Below are 26636 nucleotides of genomic sequence, written 5' to 3'. Positions count from 1 at the left end.
AAAGTTTTCATAAGCTTTGTTTAAATATTATTAACCCATATTTATTTAATAAAACTAACTTGGTAGCAGGCAATATAAAAGCCATTTATCCTAAAAGAAACGTGGTAGACTTTATAACAGCATTTCCCCCCAAAATAAATTTTTATTTTTTAATAGGAGCTATTCCAATAATCCGATGTTCAAGAGGAACAGCAGCAGAAATGGTGGCAGTGGTGAGTTGTGAAATATTCCAACTGAATTAATTTTTGAAATATGTATGACAGGCATTATGAAGGGAGAATCACTGTTTAACTGAAAGCAGAACAGCAGACAGACAATTGTTTTTACCGAGCTATATCACAGAGGAGACAGAACGGTCAGTGTAACTTTACATTGTCATGGTAACTCCACTTGTGTGTACCAAGCTAAACAGACACGATCTAAGAATGTTTTTATCCACTGCAGTTCTTAGGAAGACATGTGCAGTAGAATTTCTGGGTTTGGACATAGCATCAAGCTATGGTTTAGTGCTACATAAACCAGCCTTAGGCTTGTGCACTCTGTGCACAATTTAAGAAGTATGCAAACTCTGGGCATAATTATTTTCCCTCCCATTGGTTCCAGTGGGAGGGAATAGTTTTAAAAGGCCTTATCAGGAAAATCTGCTCAACCAGCTCCTGCTAATGTTAAGCCAGCAGAGGTTAGGTTGATGTGGTGGTTTCTCCATCATGGAGCATTCCACCACCTTTGAGTACTTCCCATGTCTTGTATTGTATGTTGTTCTTGGCTAGCTGCCTCTTAACTGACCTGGGTATGCAGTGCCCCCTTGCTTCTAGGTGCATGTGTCTTATGTGTCTTTGATTACATCCTGGCATGCGCTCCTGTAGTCTAGGAAGGAAAGCTAGTGGCATATGAAAGTGTTGTCTCTTCAGACAAGGTTGAGGATATGGGAAGAACTCTAAATTATATTGAGTTCTTTGTAAGATAGAGCTTCTTTATTGGTCCAGCATAACCCTATGCATGTGTACTTAGACACAAGTCCTATTCAGTTCAGCGGGACTTACTTCCAGTTAAGTGTGCATAAGATTGTGGGGTTAGTACTGAGCTTATGCTAGCTTGCAACAATAGTGGAATATTTTTAAAACAGTAATACTTGGGAAGGGAGGAGATAGCTGTGATGTAAAGTGGAAAGGCCTGTTTGTCCCCTTTTTAAAAATGGCCCATATGTAATCTAGTGCCTCTCAAGGGCATGAACTGAGAAAAACAGTGTATTTGTACATGAACTAGGGGTAGTGTACTTAAAAGATCACCTTATTCCTTATACCTGGTCTAATCTTTGCAATATGCAACTCAGGCATGTCTAGTGGTGACTGGCAGTGTCAGACTGTCCTCAACAGGAAATAGTGTGGTGCTTTTTGTATAGAAAAAGCAATCTGGCACAGTCTGTACTGAGTTTCGGTGCCAACTTAAGACTTTGTTGTTTCATGAAGCTTTCTTATGAAAAGATTTGGATCGCCTTAGTGTTTGGATGGGAGATAATATCAGAACCCTGTGTACACTTCCAAGAGTTCCATGAAAGAATAAAGGCAGAATGTAGATGAACTTAAATCGTTGTGGAAGGAGTGTATGAACACTCAGCCTTCAAAGACGGTAACACATGAAAAAGAAAAGATTGCAGAATGATGTAGCATTGCTATGCAATAAAAGTGACACCAAAGGTGTCTATGCTGTTCACATAGTCATCACAATAACAATGGAAGTGTTAGCTAAGTGGGACATCTAATGTAACCATTATCACAAAATTTTGATGGCTCATAGGAAAATGACATTTCTCTATGAGCATGCAGGAGCCCTTCAGTAAACAATGGGTTCAGTCCCATCCAAAGACAGGCAGGAATAATACAGTAGTGCCTCGCAAGACGAAAAGAATCCGTTCCGCGAGTCTCTTCGTCTAGCGGTTTTTTCGTCTTGCGAAGCAAGCCCATTGACGGATTAGTGGGTTAGCGCTATTAGCGGCTTTTAGTGGCTTTTAGCATCTTATCAGCTTAGCGGATAAGCGGCTTAGTGGCTTAGAAAAAGGGGGGGACGGAAAAAAACCCGCAGGAACTCGCAAGACATTTTCCTCTTGCGAAGCAAGCCCATAGGAAATTCGTTTTGCGAAGCACCTCCAAAACGGAAAATTCTTTCGTCTAGCGTGTTTTCCGTCTTGCGAGGCATTCGTCTTGCGGGGCACCACTGTAAAATGAAATAGTTTAGCAGCCACCCCTCATATTGGCTCCAGTTCCTTTCCCTGCCTTGCTTGGAATAGGTTAGTTTATCTCAGTCTGGGCATTCAAGATTCCTTCTGGGGGAAAAACAAGAACAAATAAGAATAGCTGTGCAAAAGAAACAGTACAGGAAATCTGATGTCTGATTTTACCACAGTGACACATGCCTTTGTTACATCCTGTTTGTCTTGCTCCACCTTAGCAAAGCTTTCAACATCTATTGTAGTGGCTTATGAGATCCAACATATCCCTCACTCCCTCACCTTTAAAGACCACAGCTCAGCTCATTCCACCAGGACTTCAGCAGCATTTGCTGCTCGCTCTGCTAATGGTTCTGTTTTGGAGATTTGTAGCACAGTTACCTGGTTTATGATGAGTAGCTTGAGCACATCCCATTGTTTACTGAAGGGCTCTAACAGAGCACAAACCATTGAATAATGTGAATGCTGCTTCTGGGGACACACACAAGACCTTCTGACCAATCCTTGTGGTTGAGTGGTATCCAGTTTTCTATTTGACCTTGCCTTTTCAGTTGGCTCCTTTTTATATCAGCAATTTCATCAACATTTGAACTTGTCAGACATCCTCTTTGTGTCATGCCTTTTCATAGTTTTTTCTTCTTCTCCTGATTACGATTCTTCTTGAATTTCCTCTTGGTTTTGTCTCCCAGTTTTCACTTCCTTAAGGTCTGGAAGAACTTGGCAACAGGGCAGGAACTGGAGGCAGGATGTGAGGGTTGGCTGCTAAGCTTTTACTTTCATTACCTTACCCCTGTCTATGTCTGGGTAGTGGATCTTTAGCCAGTGTTTACTGAGCCCATTGTCTCCCTCACATTCCCAAAAGGAGCATTCACAGTAAGTTTAAAATGCTCCATTCTCAAGTTTGGATCTTTCAACTTTCCTTGATTATTGAGATATTTATACCCCACCTTTTCAATTCCAGAAGGTAATCTCAAGCTGGTTATCTCTCTACCATTATTTCATCATGGAGCATTTTCTCATTATTTTCAACTTCGACCTCATATAGGCTGTGGGGAAATTGACAGGTTCATTCTGTTATATTTAGCTATATTTATGGCTATATGGGGATGCAGGTGGCCCTGTGTGTTAAACCATAAAGCCTAGGACTTGCCGATCAGAAGGTTGGTGGTTCGAATCCCCACGACGGGGTGAGCTCCCGTTGCTCGGTCCCTGCTCCTGCCAACCTAGCAGTTTGAAAGCACGTCAAAGTACAAGTAGATAAATGGGTACCGCTCTGGCGGGAAGGTAAACGGTGTTTCTGTGCACTGCTCTGGTTTGCCAGAAGTGGCTTAGTCATGCTGGCCACATGACCCGGAAGCTGTACGCTGGCTCCCTCGGCCAATAAAGCAAGATGAGCGCCGCAACCCCAGAGTCGGTCACTGCTGGGCCTAATGGTCAGGGGTCCCTTTACCTTTACCTTTATGGATATATGAAAGCTCTGATAAATCTTTTTCAGAAACTAGATAAGAAACTCCGGGAGAACCTCAGAGATGCCAGAAACAGCCTTTTCACAGGTGACACACTTGGAGCTGGACAATTCAGGTATCAACATCTACTTGTATTTTTCAGCAGTCCGTTTTAAAGTCCTATATGTATTCATGCTTTGCAGATTTGCAGCATGTCATTGCTTTTCATCTGCTTAGCTGGAAGATATAGCAATATTAGGATTTAAAATCCTAAGGAGAGAAAAACATTCTACATGATTTTAAAATGATGGAATGATTTTAAAATGGGGAAACCAATCCAGATGGGCAGGGTATAAATTATTATTATTATTATTATTATTATTATTATTATTATTATTATTATATAGCAGGTGGCAAAATGCTTCATATTTCGTAACTATTCTGCAGGGTTTGGCAATGAATTTGGCCACAGAAATATTCCAAATATGTTTCAGGTTAACTTAATATTTTTATTTAGTTTCCAGAGACCTCTCTTAGTACTTGTTGACAGAAACATCGATTTGGCAACTCCTCTACACCATACTTGGACCTACCAAGCCTTAGTGCACGATGTACTGGTAAGAAACTTGTTTTTTGTGACTATATATTTTTTGTTTATTATTATTACCAGCTCAATAATGTAAAACTTTGGTTCAGTGCTTGCCTTAAGACAGGAATGGGGAAATCGTTTCTCTCCAGATAGCATTGGATGACAACTCCCATCATCCCTGACCATCAGTTATGCTAGCTAGAACTGATGGGAGTTTGAGTAACAACATCTGTAGAGCCACAGATTCCCCATCCATGGCTGGTAAAACTGCCTAAAAACCCATTTCTTTCCACATAAAGGAAAACAGAAATCCTTACATGTGCAAAACAGCTGTTAGTTTGAACCATAATTTCCCTCCCATTATAACTGTTTATGAATGTAATTTGAGGCTGTGGTCTGCTGTAGTACAAATTTGGTTACTATCTAACTTTCACATAATGACAGTTGTGCTGTCAAATTCCTCAAATTTTGGCTGGACTTCATAACCATTCATTATTTCTAGTAGTCAGTGAGATTGGTTTTTCACTTGCTGCTCTACAAGTACATTGCTTTTGTACTTGCTTTCTGGTGAGGTGGATTTACATGGGTTGGTTGCCATATTTGTAGACCACTGAAGTTGAGTGATATGCATAGTGGATGCAGTAATAACAGTGAGATGAGATGAGAGCTAATAAACTGAAGCTCAGTCTGGATAAGACTGAGGCACTCTTAATGGGTGGTTCCTTTAGACCAGATGGGAAGGAGGCCTGTATTCGATGATGTTACAATACCTCTGAAGAAGAGGGAATGTGCCTTGTGGATACTTCTTAATCCATTGCTGTTGCTTGAGGCTCTGGTGGCCTAGGTGGTCCAAAGTGCCTTCCAACAGCTTTGGCTGGTAGCCTAGCTGTACCCCTGTTTGGACAGAGATAGCTTAACTTCTGTTGTCTATGCTCTGGTAACCTCTAGGTTAGATTATTGCAATGTATATGTGGGGCTACTTCTGAAGATGGTTCAGAAACTTCAGCTGGTGCAGAATTCAGCAAGGGCAAGACAGTTTGAGCATAAAACACCAATCCTGGCCTGACTCCACTGGCTGCCAATTAGTTTTCCGGGCCTAATTCAAAGTGCTGGTTTTGACTATAAAGCCTTAAACGGCTTGGGACCACAATAACTTAAGAATTCCTCTCCCCATATGAACCTACCCCCAACCTACAATCATCATCTTAGGTTTTTCTTAGTGTGCCTCCTCTGCAAGAGGTCTGGAGGGAGGTAGCACAAGAATTGGCCTTTTCAGTGGTGGCTTCCAGTTTGTGGAATGCTCTCCTAGAAGGCTCGCCTGGTGCCTTCGTTACATATCTATAGGAACCATTCCTCATTTTCCAGGCCTTTGGCTAATTAAACAATCTATGGCATTTTAAACTGTTTTTTTTTCTATGTTATGTATTTTTGAGTTTTTATATTGTAAACAGCCCTGTGATCCTTAGAGGATGGGAGGTATAGAAATTTAAATGAAATATAGCCATTAAATATACTTAGGATCATTTTTACCTGTTGTAACAAAAGCTTTTAGTTTACTGTTTGAATATTTCATGAAGTTTGCACATATCATCAGAATAATATTTAGTACTGTTTTATAATTCCTATTCAGTTCATAACACAACTATCAACATTAAACATTAAAATATTAATCATCGCCACAAGATGGTGTAGATGTTCCATATTAAGAAACTCAAAGAATAACAAGACAGTCTTGCGATTACAAGTTGCTGTTTTTTAACTAGGGAAAGAAAAACTAAAGAATTATGGATAGCTGTTAACCAGAGCTGCTTTTAAAATTTCCAGAGGATATAGCCCTGTTAGACTATTTCAGGCCTTTCCATCTACATGTAACTTTATGCATTTGAAGGAGCCTAGAGTCCACTTACATAAATTATGCCATAATAAATTATGCCATAATAAATAAATCAGTCTTTTAAGACTTGACAACTCCCCTTGCTACCAATCTGGGCATATTAACTTTCTTTTTGAAAAATCCTTCATTTTTGTTTATGAACCCAAACCAGAGATTCCCAAACTGTGGTCCGAGGACCACTAGTGGTGGTCCATGGTATGTTTGTGGATTTGTGATTGAAGACAGCATATGCATCACATTAAACATTCATATTGATTTTTAATTGTATATTTGCTGCTACTTTTAATTTATAATATTTTGATTTGTATGGAATTCAAATTGTAATACAATAAAATATGGGTGGAATTCAGCATGTTATTACAACACTCCATCTGCACAGACACTCATAGCCTTGCCTATGGAGAATACTGATCACATATATTAATAAAAATAAACTATTTCAAGAAAATGTATTATTATGTCTTAAAGCAGGTGGGGGTTCTGAAATATGAAATTGTTTTTAGGATACAGTTACCTTTGAAATTCAAATAATAACCACTTCTTAAAAGCATATTTCTGGGAAACATTTTAAATAGAGTTTATAGATGTTTTTCTAACATTTCTGACATACAAGTTGAATTTCAGAATTAATACTTCATAAAGCTAGTATAATTTATTTAGGGGCATTTTATCCCTTTTATAGAATTTTTATTTTTGTAATGGGAAAAAGTTACATAAGTTTTTTCTTCTTCATTTAAATCAATGTTCATTTTTCTCTCAGCTGATGTACTCAAGGGAGATTGTGGCATGCTGAACCAAATGCCATTCCAGCTACATATTTATAGCAATTCATCTGTTTAGGTAATAACTGTACCATTGCTGCTTATAAACAGGTTGATCTGTAGAGAATTGCATTACTCTTTTCATTGGAAGTCAGAAAGTTGTGTTCTGTGAAAGTACAGAAAATATTTTTCTTCTCCTGAGTGGGGTAGACATTTCCCCATAATTCACATTAATATCTTTCAGTTCTTTACTAGAGGAGTCAAGCAAAGCAAAGAGTAGGCTTGGCGCTCTCCTACCCAACTCTTTTCTCTCTTTTTCTCCCCACCCCTCCCATGGCAGTATCAGTCTATTAGATCCTCTTTCCATTCTTATGAACTGAGTTGTCCATAGGACATCCTCATCTCCCCCATTTCATTCCTACCACCTGAAGCGTTGGAGTCTGTTCTTCCTACACAGATGCACAAGTTTTACCGTATTTTTGGTTGGGAAAATAGATATAAATGGAGCTGAAATATAATAATGCCAGTCAGTATAAGGAGAAAATGCTTGGAAAATTGCAGTATCCTCCCATTTGCTGTTGAATTAAAGCCATTGAAGAGCCAAATTTGGTGGCTAGGTTGCTCACCGGGGCAAGACTATTTGAGCATATAATGCCAGTCCTGGTTTGGCTGCCACTTAGTTTCCAGACCCAATTCAAAGTGCTGGTTTTGACCTATAACGAGTTAAATGACTCAGGACCACAATACCTGAAGCTATGGCAACATGAGAATAGACCTCTGTAGTGGTATGTTTTCTCCTGCTCTGGAGAGTAAGATTCAAACCAATGGCTTCAAGTTAGGAGCCATTCCGACTAAACAACAGATAAAACTTTCTGACAGTAAGAGCTGTTTGAAAGTGGAACGGTCTCCCTCAGGAGGTTGTGGACTCTCCTTCCTTGGAGGTTTTTAAGCAAAGGTTGGATAGCCATAGATGCTTTAGTTGTGATTTCTGCATTGCATGGGGTTAAACTAGATGACCCTTGGTGTTCCTTCCAGCTCTACAATTCTACAATTTGAACACAATCATATGCCAGTGTGAAATGCTTATTATAGTTGTGTGTAGTGCTTAATATAATGTGTGACTCTTCCATTTTGACTTTTTGCTAGGCAGAGAAAAAGAACAGTAAAGACAGTTACTAACCTTTAGCCATTATTTTTAAAAGTAAGAAACACTGGTAGCTGCAGCTTCTAGGGAGATGCCATTTTTAATTCCCAAACACCAACTGTGTGAGGAAATGTGGGGTGTAAATGCATTGAATAATAATAATAACCCAGAGGTGCCTTTCATTTGTGTTGCCTGAAATGGTTCCAGGAATGAGAGGAGATAGATGTGGGCAAAATTAAAGAACTCCCTTTGTCTCTCTTTTCTCTATCCCATCTCCAAGCTGTTCTTCATACAATGGAGACTCCAGTTCAGAGGATGAGAGGGTAATCCACAGCAAGGAAAAAGGAGAACCTTATTTTCTCTCACTTTCAATGTATATTTTCTTCCATCCCCACCCCTCCCATTTCCCAGGTTGTCTTGGATTGCCTGGGCATTCTCAGAACAAAAGAGGAAGGAGGCAAATTAAAAAGCGTCTGAATGTTTTGCAGAAACATAGCCAAATAATGTTTTGTAATATTCAGAAGTTGCAACAGTTGCCCAATGGAAAAAGCCAATAATAATAATAATAATATCATCTATTCTTAAGCTTTTGTACAAAGAGTAGACTACAAGTAAACTAGCACAATTTGAGGCAGCGTTTAAAATGTCGTATTTAATAGAAAGAATATGAGATTTCATTTGCTCTGCATATTCAGAATCACATTCAACAGTTGCCCTTTTTATAATCCCATTTTGAATTAGGAATATTCTGCTTTCCATTGTGGGGCAGCAGGCAAAAATGTTTAATCCATATAATTTTCTTTAAAGGATTTTCATTTGAACAGAGTTGTTTTGGAAGAGTCCTCAGGAATGGAAAATTCCCCAGCAGGTGCTAGACCAAAGAAAAAAAATAAAAAGTCATATGATTTAACTGCAGCTGATAAATTTTGGCAGAAGCATAAAGGAAGGTAAGCTGGATATTTTAAATTAACTACTTCTGCTTCAAGGTCTATTACTAACTAGGGGCTTTGCCCCTGCTAACTCCACTTACCAATCTCTCCGCCATTCCCCACCACATCAAACCCCTTCCCACCTCATGCCATTACGGAGGTCACTGTTCACCTTCCTAACCCCATTTCCAAAGCCACATCTCTCTTCTTCAGGCTTGCTTTGCACTCATTTTCACCTTCACCCCAACTTCCTTTTGTTCAACTCTCCTTGAATACAAATAACCCCCATAGTAATCTCTTGCATCTTTCTCATCCCACACATTGCAACTACTAAGCGGCCTTTTCACCTTCTGCCTGTCTATGAAGCCACCCCCTTCTATTCTACAGACCCTTTCATGCCCCTGCTTCAATCCCATTCCTCTTATTCCCTCCTTTTTAGCCCCCTTTGCTCCTCCTCCACCCTCCTCTCCCTTGCACACAGACCACTCCCATTTTCATGCCTCCTCCTCTCTCCAGTTTTGCAGCCTTCTTTACACAACATGATGATATATGTTACTCTATATTTAAGATGAATAAAATCTTAACAGCAAATCTGTCAGTTAGCTTATTCAGTTACAGAAGACGAAGGTCACTTGATGGGTGTTACACATAGATTGGTGTTTGCTTGTTAATAAAATATCTTCTAAATTACTACATTGAATCTAGACCGTCATGTCGAAGACAACACAGGGTACGAGAAGTGAAATACGTAATTGTGGGAAGTTACTATGAAATGTTTGAAGGCTTCACATTGTTTATCTCTCTCACATGAAGCAGCTGAGGAATAGAAGAAGAAGAGGTTTAAAACAGCCAATTTTCAGTGTCCTTCTTGCTGGACTCCTCAAACAATGGCAGAAGTTAGGCAGAGGGACACTGAGAAGAAAATTGAGGTTTGAGTAAAGCAGGGATGGAGAGACAGTGAGGGTTCGTTTTTAAAAAAAACAGTTTTAACAAGGAGAAAAGAGAAGGGTACTGAGTTACTGTGTGCAGCCCCAGGTGTGTTTGCGATGAAGGGTTGGTGGGCTGAATGAAAGTGAATAAAGGACTATGGAAGCCGGGTTTTTTACAGACTGTGTTAATTTAAAATGTAGATTTAAACAGTGCCTACATAATCTCTTTAGCCCTTTCCCAGAGGTAGCCGAGTCGGTTCAGCAAGAGCTAGAAACTTACAGAGCTCAGGAAGATGAAGTCAAGAGGCTTAAAAGTATAATGGTAAGATTTGCTTATATCTAACTTAAAATATTATTCTTGGAATTTATACAGTGCTTTAAAATGTTGACATTCAAGAAATGTACTGGGTGTTTCCAGGAAGTAAATGCACAGGAAGGGGGAGTTGGGAGGACTTGAGAGGCAATGCAGCACAGCCCTATTAGGACTGGAGTTTAAACCTCTAAAAAGGTTGCACTTTTAAGAGATGCATGGAAAACAACTCCTGCAACCAAGCTTGTGCCAGATGTATTGCTCTGCTTTCCTTTGGACCACATCAGCGGGGCTGAGAGGGGGGGTCGTCTCATCTGGGCAGCCCAGGACCTCCATACACACTGTCCAGGCTTGTACCCCAAAGAAATCCCTTCGGTGCTGGAGGAGACAGGAGGCAGCAGTTACAAGTTACTGGTCTCTGCAGCCCCCAGCAGGTGCTGGTACTCTCCTGTGGTTTGACTTCATCCCTGGAGGCACACTGTATCTTTTGATGCAGACAGCTGCCAACAACACTAGGAAAGCAGTGAACAATATCTCTATATTTTGAGGTAATTTTAAGGTCTGGCAGAGGGCTTGTTGGAAGTCTGCATTCACCCATTGTGTTGGTAATCATATTTTAGGGAGCCATGGGCCATTATTCACAGAAGAGACTTGAAAATGTTTCAGTATTTTCAATCCTTTTTGTGAACTGCTTTGAAATTCTTTTTCCAGTTAAGTGATATATAAATTCTATGAAACAAATATATAAACCAGTAGACCTAGATTTATCATTCTTCAAAACCTGTGTAAAATTGAATTGTGGTTCTTCTGTTATAAAGTTCAATATTTCAACTGGATTTTCACCATATTTTTGTTCTTCAAGTATATATGGTGGTTGTTTTTTTGAAATTATTTTTCTTCCCAGGGACTAGAAGGTGAAGATGAAGGAGCAATAAGTATGCTTTCTGATAACACAGCTAAGCTAACTTCAGCTGTTAGGTAAGCATATTACTGAAGCATTCTTAAGTGCTTGCAAAAGACTTGTCATTTAATCAGTTTTCTTTCTTATTCAGTTTTAAGGATACTTGACTGACTCTCCAGAGTATGTTCCATAGTAGAAGCATAACACTGTGACACACTAGTGTAGCCCAATGATATAAGATAACATGGGTGCCAAATTATAGGCTGGGAAGATTAGGAAGTCTGATTATTGAAATCATACCACTGCAGATTACATCTTGTAACATTTGCTGAGGGGCAGAGAAATAGGATTTACATATCCAGTATCCTGATCCTGTGCTAGAGCTGGGTGACATTTCGATTCTTTGTCTGAAACTGGTATGAAGTTCAGATTGTGATACCGGTTTCAGACTTTTTGAGGCTGCCATGCATCGCAGCTCCCTGGCCACTGCCAGCACAGCACATTTCACTCCCATCTGTCTTCCTGCCTGCGCTATGCTGGCAGTCGCCAGGGAGCCTCGATGTATGGCCCGCTGAAATTGCCTGTTCTCCCTCCTCCCTGCCTGCCTGCCTGCCTGCCTGTGTGTTTGCCTTCCATATCTCTTCTCTGGTGGTACTGTTATTATTAGCTTGCTTCCGAAGTGACCAAAGGCCTCAGATCTCACAGGTGCGTGTTTATAGGTGGAAACTCCTAGAGACATTTAAAACTTTTCAGTAGCTGGTGGTTCCAGTCAAGTTCCTCCCCACCCACTGTCCCCAAGTCACATATTTGGGAACTCTTATCACAGAGCCAGTGAGTAGAGCAAGGTAGGGCCTAAGGCAGCCTTTCCCAGCCTGGTTCCCCCTGACATTTTGGACTACAATTCTGTCCTTCGTGATGTCATGTCGGCTGAGGTTGATGGGAGTTTTCATCCAAAACATCTGTAGAATACCAGGCTGGAAAAGGCTGGTGGTCTAAAGTGTGTCTTGGCACAGAGAACCTAAACTTGTTTTGGATATCCATTTCCTGTATCTCAGAAGCTGCTGATTTAAGCGTACTACGGTCTCTCAAAAGTATTATATTGTTCCCTCATATGTATATCATATTTTGGGTTGCTAAATATGGAGTTGAATTGGACTACATAGTGTGGACAGTTAGTTTGTATGTAATTTCTTCAGCTCTCTTCCAGAGCTTCTAGAAAAGAAGAGGCTCATAGATCTTCATACAAATGTGGCAACAGCTGTTCTGGAACACATAAAGGTATGGAAAATAGAGTTATTTGAAGCTCATTAATCATGAAGCTTTCTAACATACTAAATATTCTGAAATCCGTGTTCTTCTGTAAAACATTTGCAATAACTTCATTTTTAGAAGAAGGAACAAGTAAGTTAACAGCAAAAAGAACAAGAAAGATACTATCTATCACAATCAAATTAAAATGCCAGACAAAAATTAACATTTTTGCAGAGCGCTTAAGCGAACCACTGAAATGATCTGCTATGCTTCCTTTGGGGAAGGGGCTATTCCTATAGCTGTGGTGCTGCCACTGATGAAGCCTTATTATGAGTAAGGGGGGGGGAACTGAGAGAGCAGAGATTCTTGATGAGAAGAGAGACAGTAGATAAGAGCTGTTATAGTGAACAATTGCTTGAGCTGGATTCATCCTAAGTGCCTTGAGTGAGGAGTGTAATTCTGCTTGTATGTACTTGTCAGTATCAAATATTGCGGTCTACATGGATAGGCAATGATGTGCCACTTCCTCGCTGTGCAAACTTAACCATAGTTGTCTGTGTCATGGAGGGAGTCGGCTCCCCAATTCATCCCTCCAGGCTACTCATCAATTACACGCAGACACTGAGCGGGTTACCAGGCTTTATTGGCTTCTTCCTTGGCAAAAGTTACAGGGCATCAAACAACAAATCTAATAAACGGCATGTTCTCTCCTGCCCCCGACAGGTTAACTCGATGATTTATAGGGGCTGGGGAATGCAGGCAACCAGCCAGCCCCATCACATGCTCCCACTTTGGGAGACGTAATTGTTACCACCTGCCTAAGGGGCCCCACCCAGCAGTACTTGCTCGCACCACTTCATGACATTCTGAATCATTAGCAGCTACTACCATCACCTTCAACATTTTTGAGAACTGGTGCAGTTTGGCAGCCAATAGCATAAGTGGTAGACTAATGCAAATTTCCTATCAGCCACAAACACTCTACATGACCTTAGGCAAAGTACTATCGCTCATCTTCAATCTAGAGCTAAAAATATGAGTACAGTCATACCTTGGGTTACAGATGCTTCAGGTTGGGCGTTTTCGGGTTGCGAACTGCACTGAACCCGGAAGTACTGGAACAGGTTACTTCCGGTTTTCGGTGCATGCGCAGAAGCGCCGAATTGCAACCCGTACATGCACAGACACGGCGCTGCGGGTTGCGGATGCTGGGGGTTGCAAACGTGCCTCCTGCACAAATCACGTTCACAACCCGAGCGTTCACTGTACCGTAAAATGAAGGTTGTTTTCTCAGGACTCTGAAGGGATACATTAGTTCCATTTTGGAATCCTGGTTCTATTATTTAAAGCAGGGCTCATTCTTCAGGTGGAAAAACATAGCCAGTTTTAAAGTTCTAGCTTTCATTTTTTAATAGAGAATATCATTGTGTTGTCAATTTATAGGCTACATTTTTGGAATGTACAGTGTTAACAAAAATTGAAACAGCTACAGCATCTCATGTTTGATAAAAATGAATAAGAAACTTATTTTTATCTTATTCAGAAATGATCCTAGACACAAGCTGGTATTCTGCCAGATCATATTCTCATCTTACGAACAAAAAAAGAGAGGAAAATGTTTAAGCAGAAGGCCATGCCTGTATATCATGCTGCTATTAAGAGAACAACTACAGTATCAGAAATAGCTAACCCAAGCAATTTTTATCCACTGCTTTACTTTTAAAAAGCTTATTGGTTCCTGAGAATAACTTCACAAAGAATAATTTACGTCGGTTGAATTTTGAAAATTTGTGATCACCAGCTGCCCAATCTATGTAACCCAAAACAATACCATGGATTAATACCCACCTTCAGCAATGCACCTAATTAGTGTAATTTTAATTGAAATAATTTTTATTATTTACACACTATTTCCCCATCTCTGGATTTGACAGCAATATCATTTTTCCCCCTGCAGTGTTTGACATGGAACATTTCATGACAGCTTTATGAGATCTGAATAAGAGTGCAGTATTTCCATAGAATTTGATTGAAGTCAAATGTGCAGTGGGTGACGTTGAGTCCTTATTTGATGCCTTATTTGTCACCTTTTTTTTTCTGGGAAAGTGGTGGCAGGTCATTGACAGCAGCATTTTACATTGAACTTCGATCAAATTCCAAGGCAGGATGTGGTTTGGAAATAATTGCATGGTTGACTGTCTCCCACTTCCAAGGCACAGAAATCTGATGTCCTTTCTGAAGTGGATGCTTTTGACACTGCAGAGGTAGAATAAAGTATTAGTGTGTCCCCTTTCTGTCTCAAGATGGGAGATTATTAAAGAAAAATAAAAGACAGATCTATCATCGAACTCAGGGCAGTCCAACTTTTCATACCAAGTGGGCCGCAAGAGCACTTAAGCATGGAACCTGCGGGCCTTGTCGTGCCAAGGGGGAGGAGAAGGCCAAAATTTGACCTCCCCTCCCCTAGCCCTCATGCTGCCTTCCCAAAGCTGGAGGCACTGGGCGTTGGGAAGGAGGCACAAGGCTCTGATGGTAAAAACCCTTTAGTATAAAGTATTTGGATTAGACTATGTCTTAAGACTGCACATATATGTGCACGCATGCACACACACACATACCTTTTGACGTCAGTGTAGTTTAGAGAAGAGTAATTGGGCACAGAGTTGCAGTTAAAGATTTACAAAGACTTATTTAAAGGGTGTTACTTCGTAGAGTGTAGTATTACCTGATCTGATCATTTGTACTTTATCTGAGAAGTAATTTTAAAATCATACTATGTGTAATAGTGGTATTTTTAGATTCAGTTTGCAGCTGCTTTCCACATTGCGTTAGATCATTTTCGAAGGCACAGCAAGAGGAACTGTGAGATTAATCACCAGCTCATGGAACCTGGCAGTTTTTTGGCATATTTCAGTGTTGAGCAAAAATTCTGGAAAGAACACACCAGTATTTCCCAGGATGGATTAGCAAATATTTATTGGTAAAGCTTAGAAGAAAAGAAACCTTGTTTTAGGTTAATTGTTTAAGCTGTTAGGAGTTTGGCAACTAATAATCATAGCCAAAATAGGGTTTGTTTTGTTTTGTTCTTAAAAAGGCTGTCATTTTATTGGAAACATTCTTATACTGCTGTTCTAGGCACCTTTACGCATTTTTCTTTCCCACTAGTTTCAGTGAGAGTTAAGCATTAGCAGTGGGTGCATGGTTGAAGTCTTGGTGTATAGTATTTCCTTATTTTAATCTAATTGTGGTTCTGATTTCTGTTGGATTTTTTCATGGATTTATAGTATTTCCAAAAACAATAATGTAGATATGTGACTTTTTCTACAAGTTTATTTTAAGATCTAATAGAACAAATAGTTTGACAGAAGGATTGTGACTATTGGACAAATACTACTCTAGCATCATAGAATATGTGAATATAGTTAAAGACCTGAAATGTTTGCAGAACAATTAGCACCTTCCCCTGTACGGTGGCCCTCAAGTACTTTTTTGCTTTACAGAGGGCTAAGGCCCTTATAGAAAGTCATTTTGTTTGTCTGTCTCTTGCATAGCACTAAACTCTGGGCTACCTTTTTCACAGCTGCCACACACTCAACCAACATCTTCATCAAGCTCTCGTTTTGGTCAGTCACCGCCAATTCAGGCCTCATAAGAGTATATATAAAATGAAGATTTTCTGCCTCAAAATGCATCATTTTGCACTTGTGTACACCATTGGTAGGCAAAGTAAGGCCCGGGGGCCAGATCCAGCCCAATCGCCTTTTAAATCCGGCCCGTGAACGGTTCGGGAATCAGCATGTTTTTACATGAGTAGAATGTGTCCTTTTATTTAAAATGTATCTCTGGGTTATTTGTGGGACCTCCCTGGTGTTTTTACATGAGTAGAATGTGTGCTTTTATTTAAAATGCATCTCTGGTTTATTTGTGGGGCCTGCCTAGTGTTTTTACATGAGTAGAATGTGTGTACTACTATAGCAAAGACCCCAGAACACAGTCTAAAGGCACATAGTATAGCAACCTTGCTGAAGATGAGCACATTTGAATCTGATAAGTGCTTGGTTTTGAGACTACCTAGGCACTTCATGTATGCTGCTTTGAGTTTCATGGAAGAAAGATAGCATATAAATGTTATATAAATACAGGTCTTAAGACAGGTTTGAATGCTACTTTCTCACTTCTGATCATGGGAAGAAGAGAATGACCAACCTAACATATTGTGTGATTATTTGAATGTTGGCTCCCTTTATTCAGACTTTTTTTCTCCCACTGTAAGAAGGATTGTACAAATATGATTCTGAGACCTGCTTCCAATCTCTAATCATAGGTTATCCCGGGCTGAGGAAAATCACCATATGAACAGTTTCATATATTAAAAGTAGCTAATCAAATCTACTGCAGTAATGATATTCTAACAACAAATTTGTTTTTATTTAATTTAAAGACACGGAAACTAGATTTGTATTTTGAATATGAAGAAAAAATCATGAGCAAGTCCACCTTGGATAAATCACTTTTGGACATGATTTCTGATCCTGATGGTAAGTAAAAATAATAATAATTTACTATAAAGTTTCTTTCTGTTCATAACATTCTGAGAATTGTTGCCATATAAACAAGCTCATGCTATTAAAGACTTTCTGCCTGGGAACTTGAAATGCCGCTGCTGGTCGGATATCATATCATACGCAATATCATATCACCGTATGATATTGTTTGCTATATTTTTTAAATGTCTTACCTTTTAAAATTTGGCCAGTCTTCTAAAGTTTGCACATTCAGCATACAACTAAGGGTCAAAGGGTAGGTCTCAGGAACTCCTGGTCCAATTGCTTCAGCAAGTAGAGGATGCTAGCCAGGGCTATAAAGAACCTCAGCTAGCTCAGCATCTTAACCCCGATAACAAAGCATCAAGCCAAGGTAACAGGCGAGTTCGGTTGCAAGATGAGAAGGCTAGGGCAGACTACTTTGCCCTTCTCCTTTATGAACTAACAAATTCTAAGCTCCCTAGAAAACTATTTCAATAGGCTACAAAAACAGATAGGTTGAAAGACAACAGGGATGAGCGATATCCAGTGTATTGTACAGAATGTCACATGTATTACTATCTGCCTGCTGGACAGAAGTGGTGGGTGTATCCTTGATTCAATGAGCTTCTGGCTCTCAGGCAACAAGTACCTTCCCTTGAGGCCAAGTAGGCTGACTTGGAACAACTGGTGGAAAAGTCCTTCAGAGATGTGATAGCTGTGTCACACTCCCAGAGTGATAATTTTGTCTTGACAAATCCTCCTCCTCTGATGGCAACTTCCCATACTTCAGGCTTAATATCATGCTTCACGAGTATTCTTTTTATTTTTTATTATAATTTTTTAAAATAATTTTATACATATTTAATATAACCATTTCAAACATTATTTTGAACCTTCAGACCTCCTTCTCTCCCTCCATGGATTCCATGTTTAAGATTAAATTTGTGGCATCTTTTACCATTATCCATCTGTTATACTACCATAATTATCCTAAATCATTCCACATTACAAGTGTCATAGCATCCCTACCAAAGATTTTAACTGTTTACAGTACTCTTTTTTTTAAAAAAAGGCTGCTTATTTAGTTGTATATAAAACTTTTGTTGTATGTTACTAAACTTAGTTCACTTCATTGAAACAATTCAGAGTTCTACTTCCTGCCTATGAATTGTATACCGATTTGCTTTTAATTACACAGGTGATTATTAAGAGAGAGAAAATTAATTCAGAACTTTTCTTTCCTCAGCGGGAACTGCAGAGGACAAGATGCGACTGTTTCTTATATATTACATAAGTTGTGTACAGTGTCCTTCTGAGGTATGGATTTTTTATGAAACGGTCACACAATTTCATTAGGAATCCTTCCCAGTGTTTTGCTCTTACTTGGTAGTATGCTGTGGCACTGGCTGTAGACAGAGCATAGAAAATGCAGGCCTGAGTCAGGTTGACAGACACATGTTCTTCTGGAGTTTAAACGTAGGAGATTTACAAGCAATCTGCTATTTTCGCTCCAATACTATGTGCAGGCGTTGTTTCACCACTTGCCTCTGTGGGCACAAAGAAACAGAGCAACTTCAGTGTGTTAAGTGTAAAATTCTTGTCCATAGATGCCCTGTCCTGAAAAGTAAAGGTAGGCAACATTGAGGATCTCAAGAAAGTGTTTTATACCACTAAGAAAGAACTCTATAAAAGTTAACTGCTTGGCAATGCAGTCCTAGACATGTTTACTCATATGGTCTTTCTAGCTTCCCCAGCCGCCACACTTGAAGCTAAATTCTGAAATGTTGCCAAATATTTGGTCACAACTAACCAAATTTGTGAGGAGCTTTGGTGTGTTTTCTTGAAATAAAGAAATACGTATTTGGCAGTGACAGGAAAGTGGAAGCATTTATTGTATTTTTTAATAATTCTAGATCACTTCCTATAAATATATTACCAGGACAGCTTAAATAGCTTAAAATGCAATAAGTCAATTAGGATAATTATTATTTGAGGTGACTAAAGATAATCTGTATTAAAAATGCAGATTATTTTTCTATTTCCACATGGCCAAGGAGTCTCTGGATTTGCATTCGTCATGAAACATACCCTGTAATACAGCAAGGGAAGAGTGTAGCTTTTTTAATGCTAGCCTTTCTAAAGTATATTTCATAGGAGCTGACTGACACACACAGTGAGATCAGGTGCTTCAGCCTGCAGGTGGAGAATCCTTACTTGAATGCTTGCTCGTGTTAAAAAAAATATTCTGCACAAAGAAGAGTAACATGTAGGACTCCTCTTTTATGCTAACTTGGATCTTATTTAATATGCATTTTTTATTTTAAATTTGAAAAAGGAGTCAGTTTGCATACAAGTCATTGAAGCATGAGACTCCTCAAACAGCTGATTGCTTGATTAGCCTGGGACAAGGTCTGAGGGGGCAAGTAAAATAGATGAAATTTTGCTGCTTCCTGCCAGGTATGGGGAACATTTTACTGGAAATGCAAACTAGTCTCGCTTCTTACCTGTTATATGAACATTGGACTACATTGCAGGTCTGCTGTATGCTGTGCTATCTCAGCACAGTCCTCCAGCCTGTAGTAGGGGTCTAATGCCACTAGACAATGTTGCAGAAATGTTGTAAACCACTCAGAACCTGACCTGTGGTATTCAGTCTGAGCTACGTTGCAGATCTTTAATAAACCATTCTCTCTGAACTCCTTAGGATTTTTTCCCTATAGTCCATAGATATCTCCCATCTACATGGGTGCTGCTGCTTTGGCCACATAATGGCAGGGAGTCACCCCTGAAATTTGAAAGCAGAATATAATCTATAGTACAGAGAGTACCATGGATTGATTTTTCATGTAATGAGCCATGGAATATATTTTTAAAAACTTACATTGGCTTAAGTTTCTCAAAGATTGTAAGGTGACAATATGATAGTGGCCCAGTTCATATGTCACTTTTAAACCATAGTTAAGAAGCTTAACCATAGGTTCAAGTGATGCGTAAAAGAAGGCAATGATTGCTTTTGTTCATTTATTTCAACACCCTTCTTAATTTGCACTTTCATAGCAATCATGCATGATTTGTTCTGAATGAAATGTTAATATGTCTGCATATATCCAGTGCTTTTTGTATTCATGATTGTTTAGAAGATAATGAGGATTTTCTATGCCCTGAAGTAAAAGTGTTAGATTTATTATTAGCAAATAATGGTGGCAGTTTACTGCTAAATTTAGAAGACATGTAACACATCTCAAATCTCCTGTTTGATTCTAGGCAGATCTGGAACAATACAAAAAAGCGTTGACAGATGCAGGGTGTAATCTTAGTCCCTTAAACTACATTAAACAATGGAAGTAAGTTATTTTTGTTTTCATAAAGCAATGAAATTATATATTGCAAAAACTTAGAGAGACCTGTAGTTGCAAGAAAATGTCTACTGTCTGGCTACTGGGCACTTCATCCTGCCCCTCTTTCCCCTCAAACAATTCAACAAAAAGTGCATTAGATACTACCATGCACACTAAAAACTTCTTCTGCTTAAAAATGTAGTGCCCCAGATTCTCACAATTGTGGACCAGCAGTCAGATTCAGCATCTGCAGTCATACTTTGTTCAGTACCCTAGTCACGTCTCTAGGGGAGAAGTGTCCTCATAGTGATTACAGAAATTTTAAAGTTACAGATAGGTAGCCGTGTTGGTCTGCCATAGTCAAAACAAAAAACATTTCTTCCAGTAGCACCTTAAAGACCAACTAAGTTAGTTCTTGGTATGAGCTTTCGTGTGCATGCACACTTCTTCGAAGAACTAACTTAGTTAGAAATTTTAAAGTATTAGAATAGAACATTTCCAAACAAACTGGCCTAAGACTTTTATAGGTTCAGGATGATAGTCAGTGTAATAGATAAGTTTATTACAATTCTTTCTGAAAAATACCTTTTTTCATTTTAAGCTATTCCCTCCTGTCCCCTTTGACCCCTTTGACTTTGAACATGCATTGCAATTGTTTGTTCTGCTTTGAACACAGAATTTTCTCTATAATACTTTCAAAATGGTTTATTTTTGTGAATTGTAAAGCTGAAGTATTTGGGAGGTAGTAAAGTAGGAGACAGGTGTTATTTGTAGTATGTGCTTATTAATTGTTAGTCATGTTACCTTTCTGATGTGAAGTAAAGAGCAGTTCCATCCTCAAATGACTAGGAAGGCTAGATTTTCAAACTTAATGCTTCTTTCATGGTATAATTGGTAGATTTAGTAGTGTTCTGATGAAAATAAATTAAGTGTGTAGATATTAACTTACTTATTTCACAGAGCTTTTGCCAAGATGGCTTCAGCTCCAACTACGTATGGAAACAGTGCAGCCAAGTCTCTGGGGTAAGTTTCAAAGTACATTTTGTTACTGCTACTTGAAAAGCCTTTCATTTTTACTGGGAACAAGTTGAGTGCTGCCTCTGATCACTTCTGCCTGTGAGGTTTAACTTCTCTTAGGTTATTTATTTATTCATTTATTTAATTTACTGCCCTGCGCTTTCGGTTCCAAAGGACTCCCAAAGTGGTTTACTATTAGAACAATAAAGAGTGAAGCAAAATTCAACGAATATTATGTAGCAATGAAATTGTATAATATATGTAAAAGCAACAGAAAAATAAATTCAAAAGCAGATTCATAGTAGCAGTAGTAGTAGTAGTATTGGTATGCAGTATTGCAGTATTGGTATGAATTGGTATGCAGAAGCTTTGCTGAAGATTCAGGATTTCACTGCTTGGCAGTTTCCCACCAGCAACCCTCGCTCTACTGTTTTTAATACAGAGCTTCCCAGTCATTACATTGGTTAAAGTAGATGCAAAATTTCTTTTCCATGCGAAAAAAAGAAAAAAGGTGCTAATCGTCTGATTGTGTATATCCTAAGTGAATAGAAGTGTGGTAAAATATTTCACGCGCAGGTTTTTTCAATTCTTTTTATATATTTTTTTAAAAATTCAGTTAAAATAAAAAATGAACAAAGAAACAAAAGGTGCATTAAAAAATAAATGATATTCAGATAAATCTGAAGCAGAACAAAAGGTAGTGGTGGCAGTTCTTCATATCTTTGATGCTTAATTTCTGTTTCTTACCGTCATATGGTATAGTTCACCGTTATTATTATTATTATTATTAACACCTGAAAGCACACAAAATCATGCTCGATGTGCTCTTTATGCCTTTTCTCTTTATGTGCTCTTTAGCCTTTTCTCACGTGTCATGAATACAGGATCCCAGTTTGTGATGGAAGGAGTCAAGAATTTCGTGCTAAAGCAACAGGTGTGTTTAACAATGTAGATTCTATGTTGACGAACATTAAGCATGTTCATATTCTAGTATTTGAAACCAATGATATTTCACAGTATAACTAGAAAGCATGGGTTAGATTTCTTGGACTGCCAATAAGAAACTTTAAAGAAAAGGGCAAACTGTTTCTTAAGTTGCATGCAACTCTTTGGCATACAGTAGTTCATATGGGACACCTAGAATTTTAAAGAAATTGATAAGCGATACAAGAATAATCTACTGCAGTTCCAGAATATCTCTGAAGACTTGTCTGTTCCCATCAGTCTCCATGCTACTACCTCTTATTATACCTCCTCTTTCTTGACTGTTTCTCAAGGAAGGAGGGTGGCAGATGAGTTGGGACCCAGTGAGAGCTTTGAAAGGGGGGAAAAACAGGTGCTTTAAGACAAGCTGCAGGCTAACTGATTGAAGCTGCTTTTCCCAATATTGAGGCTCAAAGTTCAGTGGCTACTAACTTGGGCGCAGTTCCGTCAGTCTTAATATCCAGACCGCCTGTGTGCTGTTCCACCTGGTATGTCCATTGCTATTCCATCAGGGTGAAGGATGGGTAATGACCAAATAAATAAATAAATGCAATATCTGAATCACCTCTCTTTTTTTTCTTTTTTACCCTGGGAACAAACACTCAGATAGTGTGTGCTTATTTTCCTATGGCAGAGGCATATATAGCAGGCCAACTGTATTCATTTTAAAATGAGGAAGGGCTCCAATAGCAATGTGAACAGTGATCCAATTGTGTCTGTGCCCGTTTCATTCCTAAGCTACATTGAACAACAATTTCTGCAATTTACTTGAATTAAGTACTCTCTTCTATAGAATCTTCCTGTCACCCGCATTTTAGACAACCTTATGGAGATGAAGTCCAATCCTGTAAGTACAGCAAACAAACTTGCACATTAGAATTTATTTATAACGTCCCTTTGCCCTGGCCTTTGTAACCTGAGGTGTGTTTTCCAGATCCACCCTATACCTGTGACTAATTTGTTAACTGCTTTTAATACTGAATTGTAAATTGTTGTAACCCACTCTGGGTTCTGCTAGTGAAGGGTCTGCATTAAATTTAATAATTTTTTAAAAATACTGATATGCACAATTTTGGTGCCATGAACTACTACTAATTTTAACATTATAGGAAGAAGTTGTGTTTCATATCGTATCTGTAAATCTGCATGTACCACTTTACAGTTTAACAGAATGATGAAGCTGACCAAAACATAAAACTTCAACAAGTATTTCAATATCATCTCATTACCTTTCCTTTTTTGTGTGGGTGTAGATATACACACAAATATGCCACCAAGGTGGTAAATACTATAGAAAAACCAACATCTGTGAGGTTGTATCATGAAAAACAGCTCCCAAACACAACTGAGGGCACATGTTTTGGTGGCCTACAAGATGAATCTCTATGAGATAATTCCATTCAGAAGTTTTTGTACATTGGTATGCACAAGAATAAACTAAATTTCTGAAAATTGTTGTGGATTCATTTGGGAGGAGGTTTTTTTAATTCTACAGATATAATCTGGAAAATATAGCCTAGTGAGAGTTATTTCTTCTTCAACCTCCTTGATAAAAGTAACTGTAAAAGTAGAGACAGAAAAACTGGTGCTATTTGCCAATAAAAATATTGAGTGTCTTTGAGGGAGTAAAAAATCCTTCATATCATAATGATGTCAACAGTAAAAATAAAAAATAAAAAAAATGTGATGCCTCACGTTTTCTAAAAACAAACTTATTTTGCTTTAATAGTACTAGTAAATCATGGGCTGAAATAAATTTGACTGGTGCATCATTTCAACATTCATTGCCATTTTTGAAAAGAAAGCAGGCAATCTTGGTTACTATGTGGGGGGAAAACATACTGTTGGGGGACCTAGTGTGAGATCTAAAACTAGTGACATCTTTAGATTAATATATTGCTTCAGAGCTAGAACATATTATGCAAGTAGTATATTTTGAAAAGTTTGGGAGTTGTGAATTTCCCATGAGCCACCTCTTCTCCTCACCCACCAGCTGGTAGCAGCTAACATAGGTATTTTACCAATGTGACTGAATGAATATTGGTTGCTGCTAGCATATGTGTTTGTTTTTATGTATGAATACTTCTAGATTTGTAAGTTGGGAAATGGATTAATAGAAGCCACAGTAGTCAAACTTGTGGGACTGAACATAGCAATAAATTGTTACCAAGATTTCTCTTGTTAAATAGGAAACAGATGACTACAGGTATTTTGACCCTAAGATGTTGCGTGGCAGTGACAGGTGAGTTTACCATGTAATTTTAGTAAGTGTGATGCCTGCCATTTGAAATATAGTTAATGTGCAGTCTGTGTAACATTAAATAAAAGAGTAAAGAAACCATTCTCTTATCTGGATCCTCCTGTACACATGCCAAAATCTGCACTTGGCCCAAGATTTTGAGGGTTCACAAAGAGGAGAAAAAGATGAATTTCTCTTGTCTGAACAGAACTCTACTACAACTCATGTGTTCTGGGATGTGCTTTTCTAATGTTTAAGTTAAATGTTTAGGTCAGTGTTTCCCAACCTTGTGCCTCCAGATGTTTTTGGCCTACAACTCCCATCATCCCTAGCTAGCAAGACCAGTGGTCAGGGATGATGGGAGTTGTAGGCCAAAAACATCTGGAGGCACAAGGTTGGGAAACACTGGTTTAGGTGACTGAGTGCCATTCTCATTATCAACCATCTTGGGCCCTATGATCAGCAGAGGAGGCCCTGTTAGAGGACCCACTACTAAGGGTTCCCTGGTTGGCAGTGACCAATGACAGGGCCTTTGACATTCCCTCATTTGTGGAATGCCCTCCCTAATAAGATGTGTCAGTCTTCCTCACTATGAACTTTTAGGAGAAATTTTGAAACATTCCTGTTAATCCAAGCATTTGATGGCTGAAAGTTCTGTTCCTGACAACCCTGAAATGGTTAGTTTGAGAATATGCGATTGATTTTAGGAGCTTTAAACTTTTTTTAGAAGCTTGAACAGTGGCAGTTTCTGCCTTGTGAACCACTAAAGGTCAGCTGAAGTCCTCTAGAGCAGCAGGTTCTCTAATTGCATTGTCACCAAAGAGTTAGCCTTTACACAAATGCCCCAAGCCTGAACCTGGCAAACAGGAGAAGGAACACAGTCCCACTTAGAGGAATATTAATACCCAGTCACAAACACATTTTAGGTAAGACCAACGCTCCTGTTTTATAGTTCAAGGTGTTTATGAATATTGAATGCTTGATGTTTAAAAGATAACTGAGCTTTCAATAAAGTTTTTATTTATTTATTTCAGCTCAGTTCCAAGAAACAAAAATCCATTTCAGGAGGTAAGAACAGATCGTACTTCTCCAAATCAGTGGTATGAACATTTGCTTTAAATATAATAGATGTTGGTCACTCCTTACAGAAAATTGGATCCCGTTATATGAAATCATTAGTGTGATTACAGTTTTGTTAAATGATATTCAGCCGCGATTGTAAGCTCCTTTCATCTTCAAAGAGTCAAGTAAGCATAAGCTAATCTTTTCCAACATTCTTAACACCCTGGCCTTAAACACATTTACTTAAGATATTAGGAGAAATTAATTGTAAAGAAATGTGTTTAGGTTCTTGGTTGATGAGCAATTTAAAATGTAAAATGTCACTTCTAAGGAGCAATGTAAAACGTAACTTCAAAAAAAAAATTCACCATTTTGCTGAAAGTGGGTACACACTAAAAACATACATTCTGCACCTTTTTTCTCTCTCCTAACTTTGACCCAGTCCCAGCATAATAGCCCTGTGCAGACAATATTGCACAAGGGAGATATCGGTATTTGGTTTTAATGTTGGGAGTATCAGTTAAAGGTCCTGGTCTGGTCATTCACTTCTCTGTGTTGGGGAAAAGAGCTGTGAGCAAGCTCAGAGTCTCTTCCCAGTCTTTCCCAGGTACAATATTGGAGTTGATGGTCTTGTTTGAACAGTAAGTGGTTTTCCTCTATAGAGAATTACACATGAAGGAAAGCACATGAAAAACACTATTGGGATGCACAATTCAGAAGCAGTTCTCAAACAGAAGACTGGGTTTCTGACTCCTACTGCTTATATATCTTTCCTACAAAATTCCTATTTTTACAGGGAAATGTTGCTAAGAACAAAAACCAGTTTTGACTTCTCTGATCATATTTTGTAATAGAATGTAGAAATGGTTAAGCTTAAATATGTTGATATACAGCTCCAATATTATGGTCAAACAGAATGAAGTTAATTGAATATTACATCAGCTGCGCGCCTTCACTTCCAGAAGTGTGGGCATGAGGACAAGGCCTTCTGTGTTGTGGTGCCAAGGTTATGGAATGCCCTTTCCAGGGGAGCCCTGCCGGGCTTCTTCTCTGCTCTTCTTCCAGCAGGCAGTAAAAATTGCAGTGTTTT

The 26636-nt window shown here is 38.8% G+C and overlaps 1 protein-coding gene across 4 annotated transcripts in view; it reads left to right on the top strand.

Moving 5' to 3' along the window:
* The window catches only part of SCFD1 (sec1 family domain containing 1), a 40433-nt gene that overhangs the window by 9478 nt on the left and 4319 nt on the right, over positions 1 to 26636 (top strand). For 3 of the 4 annotated variants that reach the window (XM_083743497.1, XM_083743495.1, XM_083743496.1), the window contains 15 exons: positions 157 to 212; positions 3723 to 3808; positions 4190 to 4289; positions 8868 to 9007; positions 10150 to 10240; positions 11133 to 11206; positions 12326 to 12407; positions 16822 to 16918; positions 18153 to 18223; positions 20171 to 20250; positions 21205 to 21267; positions 22120 to 22195; positions 23039 to 23092; positions 24435 to 24487; positions 25519 to 25552. In XM_083743497.1, coding sequence (XP_083599623.1) covers positions 157 to 212; positions 3723 to 3808; positions 4190 to 4289; positions 8868 to 9007; positions 10150 to 10240; positions 11133 to 11206; positions 12326 to 12407; positions 16822 to 16918; positions 18153 to 18223; positions 20171 to 20250; positions 21205 to 21267; positions 22120 to 22195; positions 23039 to 23092; positions 24435 to 24487; positions 25519 to 25552 — 1157 coding nt within the window. Of the gene's footprint in view, positions 1 to 156; positions 213 to 3722; positions 3809 to 4189; positions 4290 to 8867; positions 9008 to 10149; positions 10241 to 11132; positions 11207 to 12325; positions 12408 to 16821; positions 16919 to 18152; positions 18224 to 20170; positions 20251 to 21204; positions 21268 to 22119; positions 22196 to 23038; positions 23093 to 24434; positions 24755 to 24898; positions 25553 to 26636 lie in introns of all 4 variants that reach the window. The other variant, XR_014565406.1, reaches the window with a different exon arrangement.

This window comes from Podarcis gaigeae (genome assembly GCF_964106915.1).
Source record: "Podarcis gaigeae genome assembly, chromosome: 1".
Classification (NCBI taxonomy): Eukaryota; Metazoa; Chordata; class Lepidosauria; order Squamata; family Lacertidae; genus Podarcis; species Podarcis gaigeae.
Note: the sequence above shows the minus strand (reverse complement) of the source record. Positions and strands in the feature narration are given on the sequence as shown.